At 36.5% G+C, this 7931-nt stretch overlaps 2 protein-coding genes across 3 annotated transcripts; both read right to left on the bottom strand.

Annotated features, from left to right (window-relative positions):
• Positions 1–1011: 1011 nt before the first annotated feature.
• On the bottom strand, positions 1012–4608 carry LOC127091760 (serine/threonine-protein kinase PCRK1). 2 transcript variants are annotated; one of them, XM_051030456.1, is made up of 6 exons: positions 4297–4605; positions 3702–3899; positions 3106–3516; positions 2348–2608; positions 2050–2172; positions 1012–1894 (listed from the first exon to the last, which is right to left on the bottom strand). In XM_051030456.1, exons 3-6 carry the CDS (start codon positions 3493–3495, stop codon positions 1388–1390), a joined length of 1281 nt encoding a protein of 426 aa, XP_050886413.1. In that variant the 5' UTR covers positions 3496–3516; positions 3702–3899; positions 4297–4605; the 3' UTR covers positions 1012–1387. The 2 variants fall into 2 exon arrangements, with proteins under 2 accessions (XP_050886413.1, XP_050886414.1); XM_051030457.1 differs by lacking the exon at positions 3702–3899 and having other exon boundaries at positions 4297–4608.
• A 1592-nt stretch (positions 4609–6200) lies between these two features.
• On the bottom strand, positions 6201–6722 carry LOC127094287 (uncharacterized mitochondrial protein AtMg00810-like). Its single transcript, XM_051033142.1, has one exon. It carries the CDS (start codon positions 6720–6722, stop codon positions 6201–6203), a length of 522 nt encoding a protein of 173 aa, XP_050889099.1.
• Positions 6723–7931: the final 1209 nt, after the last annotated feature.

Below are 7931 nucleotides of genomic sequence, written 5' to 3'. Positions count from 1 at the left end.
TATCTTGATGGACCTCCTCATATGTCACCTCATCTCTAGGTTGCTCAACTGATCGTATCGATCAGCATCAAGTGATATGAGTGTGCATAATTGACCATGCTCAGCCAACCGTTTTCGGTGTGAATTGGTTGAAATCACTCGTCCAGCTTATATTTGTGAAGATTCAGTCTCAACAGCCTTAGTTTGGTTTATCGCTCTATTTGTCACTCGACATGCAATAGTATCGTCCATGCCTCTGTATTTCACTACAAAAGAAGGAAAAAATAAAAAAAAATATTAACTACTAAAAATTCTAAAAATTTCAATAGAAAACAAAGTTTTTATACCTACCAAAAATTCTGAAATTTCCGGAAATTTCCAGGTGATTTTGTAATGAAAATTTTTGATTAAAATATTTTCATTTTGTATCGAAAATTTAAAAATTTTTGATACAAAATCACATATATTTTGTAATTTGCAGTAAAAAAATATACTGATTTTAAAATTTCTAATAGAAGAAACGAAATTTCCGATGTCTCTCTAGAAAAATCAAATCCGCACCTGACAGCTGTATATTTCAAAAATGAGTGACTATTTTTTTCTAAGTGTAGTATTGTCTATTCATACAAAATGAGATCTCAAATTAAATGGATTTGAGAATTGTCAAGGAAGAATTACCATCGCATTTGAATGTGTGGGAGGTACGGATTAGTTTAGTTGGGGGCTATTAGAGAAACATACACAAGAATGGTTGGGCTATTAGAGAAACATACGTAAGAAGTTAAAGATATTTTAGCTTTTGCTTGGTTATCGTTAGTATAACATTTCACTGGTCTCAATACTTTCTTTTAAGCATATATTTTTATAAGGGAGATAATCCTCACTTAACAAATAGATTAATTGAAATTGAATTAGATTCATCCACAAATCTAAAATAATATGAAACATGGTTTTAAATTTGTTCCAATGGAAAAAAAATACGTAGTAGAAAGAGAAGAAAATAAAATGTAACTAAAATATTATAGAGAGAGATAGAGAAAAACTCAGAATAGTTTCTTCCACAAAATGAGTACTACATTCGATAATCATAATAATCTTTGTACATTTGATGCAAGACCTCACAAAATATTAGGGATCTCTATATATGTAAGGACTGATATTGCAAGGTGCATAAATAGAATAATTTCAAATTTACAACTCAACAAAATGCATTAGGCTCATCAACTTAGCTATAGAGGTGGTTAAGTGTAACCATGTGTGGCAATGTCGTATCGGTGTCTGACACACCGAACATGTCTTCAATATGATGTGTTTGTGCTCTACATAGATGGTAATTAGATAGATGATATTTGTATAAAAGAAGCTCTGCATGCAATTCACAGCTCTAATTCATTTAAATCTGCAATACTCAACATGTTCTCAAAAGCTTTGGTCTCCACGACCTAAACCAATTACAATCTGGTTTTGGATCCATGATCCTCTTCTTGTTCTTGATTTCATTGTTTTGAGAATCATCGGCTGAGGCTACACTATTCATGGGTGGTTGTGGATTAGTACTTCCCGAAAACTCCACGATCTGATCCACCATTTCTAATACTTCACTCATCTTCGGGCGATTCTTTGGGTTTCTGACCAAGCATCTGTTAGCTACTAAAGCAAGTTTTTGGGCCGACTTTGAGAGGTGTTTCCTCTCAAGTCTTGGATCCAAAATTATTTGAAATTTCTTCACATCTGAAAGGTATGGTCTTATCCAGTCCAACAACTTCTGCTCACTCTTGGGGCGATTTCGATCTAAAGGACGCCTGCCAGTAATGAGTTCATAAAGGAAGACACCGTAGCTCCATACGTCAATCTTTGAAGTAAGACGTCCTGTTTGAATATATTCGGGAGCTGCATAGCCCATTGTTCCAACAACCTGATGAATACATTATACACCAGCCATACAAACATCATCAATTAAGTGTTGTTTCACTGTTTGCATACCGAATTCCTCTCTTGCTTATCACATCTCCACATACGTAAATAGTGGATTAATATATGAAATCAGAGACGAAAAAAACATGATCATACCGCTGTTGAGACGTGAGTTAACCCATCAGATGGTCCCAATCTTGCTAATCCAAAATCTGAAAGCTTTGCATTCCACTGCTCGTCCAGAAGGATATTTGAAGATTTGAAATCTCTGAAAATTATCTAAATATCCCTCACAAACAGTTAGTACAGCAATATCAAGCTGCACAACAATTTAATATAGCAAATAAATTACTTTTAAAAAGTTCAATTTAGCTCCTCCTAGCTTCCTTTAGAGGGTGAGTTTCTACACAGCCTTTATATTTTATGCCCTTGAACAGGAAAGTTATGCCTATACCTGAAAATCCATTTCCTCGTGCAGGTATGTTAAGCCGCGAGCAGCATCTTGGGCTATTTTCAGTCTCCTACTCCATGGGAGAGGAGTTTCTGATCGTGGGGATAAATGGTGTTCCACGCTTCCATTGGGCATATATTGATAAATCAAAAGCCGCTGGATTCCCCTTTCATCATCATCAGCACAATATCCCACTAGTTTCACAAGATTGGGATGCTCAACAATGCCTAGAACATTTACTTCAGTTACCCATTCTTTATGCCCCTATAAGCCAAAAGGAAAGTATGTAAGCAAGTCACACACATTGTAATGCAAAGGAAAAAGTAATCAAAGGTTAAAGCATAACTCCTATCTGGTGTAGAAAAATTGAAGTGTGGAAGGACACACAAACGTAAGTTTCTCATTTCTAATTGACTCTACAAATAACTCATGACACAATTCAATTATGCTTTATAACATTATGCTTATTATAGCTTTCTTTATGATATTTAAACACAAAAAAGTACACGATGGAGTCAAAGAACTAGATGATGCATGGAAGGACCTTATTATCATACTTTAACATAATACCCTTCGACATAACGGAAGTTGTTAAGAAATATGGTTGAACCTAACTCAACCCTACAAAACCGACTTGTAGAGTAAGGATTTCCCCCACTTATAAGCACATGTTCAGGTCATATATTGTCCAATATGATACTCTTAACAAAAGCAACAAAATTTGTATAACTTTTAGAAGAAAATATAGAGCCGAACCTTACCTGAATTCCTCTTTTACCAAGTTGTTTAACTGCAACTTCAATTTTACTAGGAGGGTCATCTAAACTCTTAATCAATCCCTTGTAGACACACCCAAATCCGCCTTCACCAAGCATAACAGAGCGACCAAAATTCTTGGTGGCTGACTTCAGTTCAGATACAGTAAATACTCTCAGGTTGCTAGGTCGTTGGGACAAATTGGGAAACGCGTTCCTCCGGAGGGAGTCTGAGCTATTGTCTGATGACGCATCGAGAGAATTTAATTCTGAACCAGTTCTTCTCACATCACTCCCGCCATAAGTAGAGTTGTTCGACAGACCCGATAGTGTCTGCAAGCTCTTAGCATCACCTTTCTTTTCTCCGTAGTAGATGTTGAATGGAAAACAATTCATTGCAACCTGATTCAAACCGCACTGCATTTTCACAAAATTGAATTAAAATTAAGAACCATAAAGTCACTGAGAATCAACAAAGCACAAAAAATGAAAACCATATCTAAACACTTCATTGTTCAAAAAGAAAACACAAGTTTGCATCAAGTAGCCATATAATCAAACTTCAGATACAATAGAAGATTATAGCATTCTATTGACCCCACCTATTGCGACCAAGCTCGGTGGTTGTTGTAGGCAAGTAGTTGGTCTGGAGTAGTTAATGATCTTCAGTTAATGTTGAATCGTACTTCACGAAAACCCGAATTTGAATTATGGATAGAACAATCCCTAGTCAAGTTTTACTTATCTCCCGGCGGAACTCGAGATTACCAGCCCCCTTTCTTGAGAACTGAGGGTTAAGACTACACACAAGAAAACTTGAGAGGTTATCAATAGATCAAAACCCTAAGCCCATCAACCCCTCCCCAAAACAACCCTAATTTTTCAGATAACCCCAAAATAGAAATGTTATTAATCTAATGAATCACAAATCTATCTTATAATAGTGCAAATTTCCAAGATCATTGACAGAAACAAACCTATTACAAATCTAGCAATTGTCAATTATTTTGAACCAATAAGTAAAATTATCATGGAATTGGCATGTTTTTGGGAAATAAAACCTAGAAAATAGCACAGTGTCGAAATTCAGAAGAAAAACAAATTAACAACCGTTCCCTTCGGGAAAGAATTGGTTGCAGAAGTTGTTAACTTATAATAAAGTGGGGAAGAGAAAAGTTTACTGAGAATGAAACTCACCTCTAGTTTGATCGGAAAAAAGGTTCCAGAGAAGACTCAATTCAAGTAAACTTGAGTGAAGGCATTTTGGTTGAAAAAAAACAGAAGAGAGGACACGGCAAAGTTGAAGTCAGCTCAAGAACAAAATCCGAAGAAAACTTGAAACCGTTATTTCTAATATGAACGAGTCTTTCGGGTTCGAAAGACCGAGTCGAAAGAGGAACAGCCACTAGCCAGTGTTATTTGTCGTTCTTGTGTTCTTATGTGTAACTCTCCTTAGTTGTTTATTTTTTTTTGGTCTTTTTCTTTCGCTTAAGAAAATGATTGAAGTGAAGGATGTAAAAATTGTTCAAAACTTTAACTCGAACTAGAAAGTTTAAAATCTCAAAAATTTATGGTGGTTACAAAAGTGAATTTCTTTTATTATTAAAAATAGATAAATAGGAAAAATGGGAAAGTGCGGAGAAGCGCGCAAAGGGAACAAAAGTAGTATGAAGTTTCGCGGCCTTTACCACGGTTGACCATAGTGCAAAGTATTTATCGTCACAGATTTATTTTATAAAAACCAAACCATTTTTTAAATTAAATATTAAAATCAAAATGGTACTGGCAGATAAGATAACCGTGGTCCCCATTTAAATCCTTTCCCTAAAACAGATAGTTACAAAATCAAAACCAGCAAAGTAAACCAGATTTCTAAACCAAAAGAATGCCAGCAAAACATGCTCATTGGAACTTTTTAAAATTGAATAACAGAATTGTAACAAAATAGTTAAAAATTAATTTTAATAACGTTTTTTTAAACGGTTTAAACTCTGTAAATGAGTTGTTCTTGAAAGCTTATTGTAATGTTATGGTTGTATTTATGAAACTATTGATTATTCAAAAAATTGTCTTCATTATCTCCGGTAGCTTCTTTGTTTAAGTGCAACAATGCAGTACTACTTACTAAATAGTTTTGAATGGTTAACACTTAACAATAAGAAAATATCACAAAATCCTATTAAAACAACATAATAATATGGTAAGAACACATGATTACGTATCATAGGATACAACTCATATATAGTTTATGTACAAGAAAAATATATTGAGATAACAACTCATTATTTTTATGAGTCTTGACGGATGAATCTAGAGTTTAAATTTGATTCTTAAGAATCTTAAATTGGAGATAACAACTCATTATTTTTACGAGTCTTGATGGATGAATCTAGAGTTTAAATTTGATTCTTAAGAATCCTAAATTGGTAGGTTTAAAGTTCAAATTTAAAGATATAGTGCAAGAAACGTAAGAACGAATGTCTAAAAATATACAAGTAAATTACCATTAATTCGGCGCATGACATTCAAAATCCTTCGGTCTAATATATGAATTGGATAACCTGATGTAAGATAATGGGAATCGTGTCCTTCTCATTGATCTGAATATAATATATATACATCAATGGTAACATTTGGTCAACTATCTAATTATGATACAACATAATTATAGGAAACTAATTATGACTAATTATAACAAAATATTCTATTCTATCACACCCCCGCAGTCGAAATGGGAGGTTCACAAACGCTTAGACTGGTCCGAAAATCATCAAAGAGAATGCGAGGAAGTCCTTTGATGAAGATGTTTGTGATCTGATGTCTTGAGGGAACATGAAGGACGTGAGTCTGACCACGAGCTACCTTTTCCCAAACAAAATGAATGTCCATCTCAATATGCTTAGTGCGCTAATGCTGCACAGGATTACCAGATAGATAGATGGCACTAACATTGTCACAATACACCAAAGTGGCTTGAGGAATAGGAAAATGGATTTCCAGGAGAAGATTGCGAATCCAACACGATTCGGAGACAACATTGGCAACCCCCTATATTCGGCTTCAGCACTGGAACGGGAGAGAGTTGGTTGCCTTTTGGAAGACTAGGAAATAAGGTTGTCATCTAGAAAAACACAGTAACCAGATGTAGAACGTCTGGTGTCAGGACATCCACCCCAATCAACGTCAGTGTAGGAGATAAGCTTTGTAATGGAAGACGGGGATAAGTGTAGTCCAGAATGTAAGGTGCCCTGAACATAGTGTAAAATGCGCTTAAGAGCAAGCATGTGTTTCGTGCGAGGGGCATGCATGTGAAGACAAACTTGTTGAACAACATATGATATATCAAGTCGAGTGAAGGTGAGATACTGTAGGGGCCCTGCAAGACTCCAATACAAGGAGGGATCCTCATAAGAAGTGTCGAAAGAGGTGCTGAGTTTCGACTTGGTGTCAACAGGAGTGGCTGATGATTTACAGGACGTCATGCCAACACGTTCAATGATCTCTGAAGCATAAGTGCTTTGACTAAGAAATATGTCATCGGGATGACGAGATACTGCAATATCCAGAAAGTAACTCAGAGGGCCTAAATCCTTCATTGCAAACTCATATGCTAAGAGTGGCATAATTGATTGGTGGAGTACCTGAGTGGAGGTGATGAGGATGATATCGTCTACATACAACAGAATGTAGGCCATGTCTAAACCTTGTCGATATATGAAGAGGGAGTGGTCTGATGTGTTATGGCGAAAGCCAATGGTGGCGACATAGTCAGCAAAACGTTGGTACCATGCCCTAGGCGCTTGCTTGAGACCATACAATGACTTCTTCAACCGACATACATGATCTGGACGACGGAGGTCGCAGAACCCTAATGGCTGATGCATGTAAACAGTCTCATGAAGATCACCATGTAAAAAAGCATCTTGGACATCCAGTTGATGAATGGGCCAGGATTTGGAGAGAGCAATGGTAAGTATTGTTCAGATGGTAACAGGTTTCACCACGGGGCTAAAAGTCTCATCACAATCACACCTGCAACATGTGACCTGCCATCACCTACAAGACGAGCCTTATAACGCTCAAAGGAGCCATCCGATTTTTTCTTATGCTTAAAAATCCACATACATCGAATAAGATTCACATCACAAGGACGGGGAACTAAATCCCACGTCTTATTTCGAATAAGAGCATCAAATTCAGATTGCATTGCGGATTTCCAATTCGGGTCTGATAAGGCTAGTTTGGAGTTTTTAGGTATGGGAGAGATGGTGTGGTCAAAGTGAGAGATTGATAAGTTAAATATCGTGTGAGGTTTGACAATGCCTTTCATACTTCGGATGGTGATGGTTCGTGTAGGTGGAGGTGGATGCGGTTGAATTGGTGGTGGTGATGGAGAGCTTATTGTAATGGGCGTGTTGATCGAAGAGGTATGAGATGATGATTGTTGGTTTATTAAGGGTAGTGGTTGGTCAATTGGGATTGTGGGTGTCGGTTGGTTATGTGCAACAAGTGGTGAAATTTGATTTTGCCACTGATGTATAAGGTAGGGGTGAAGGTCATCATCTAGGAATTGGTAAGAGTGAGGTGAAGGGGAGTGTATCTTGGTGAAGGGAAATTGAGTTTCATCAAATATAACATGTCTCGAAATTATTAATTTTCTATTAGACAAATCAAAACACTTATAACCTCTATGAATCGGCGGATAACCCAAGAAGACACACAGAGTATAGCGGGGTTGTAACTTATGAATGGTAGATGACGGGAATAATGGATAACATAGACAACCAAAGACTCTGAGATGTGTGTAGGTGTGATCACGATGATACATGAGT

The sequence above is a fragment of the Lathyrus oleraceus genome, chromosome 6 (genome assembly GCF_024323335.1).
Source record: "Lathyrus oleraceus cultivar Zhongwan6 chromosome 6, CAAS_Psat_ZW6_1.0, whole genome shotgun sequence".
Taxonomy (NCBI): domain Eukaryota; kingdom Viridiplantae; phylum Streptophyta; class Magnoliopsida; order Fabales; family Fabaceae; genus Lathyrus; species Lathyrus oleraceus.
This window is presented reverse-complemented; position numbering and strand designations above follow the sequence as displayed.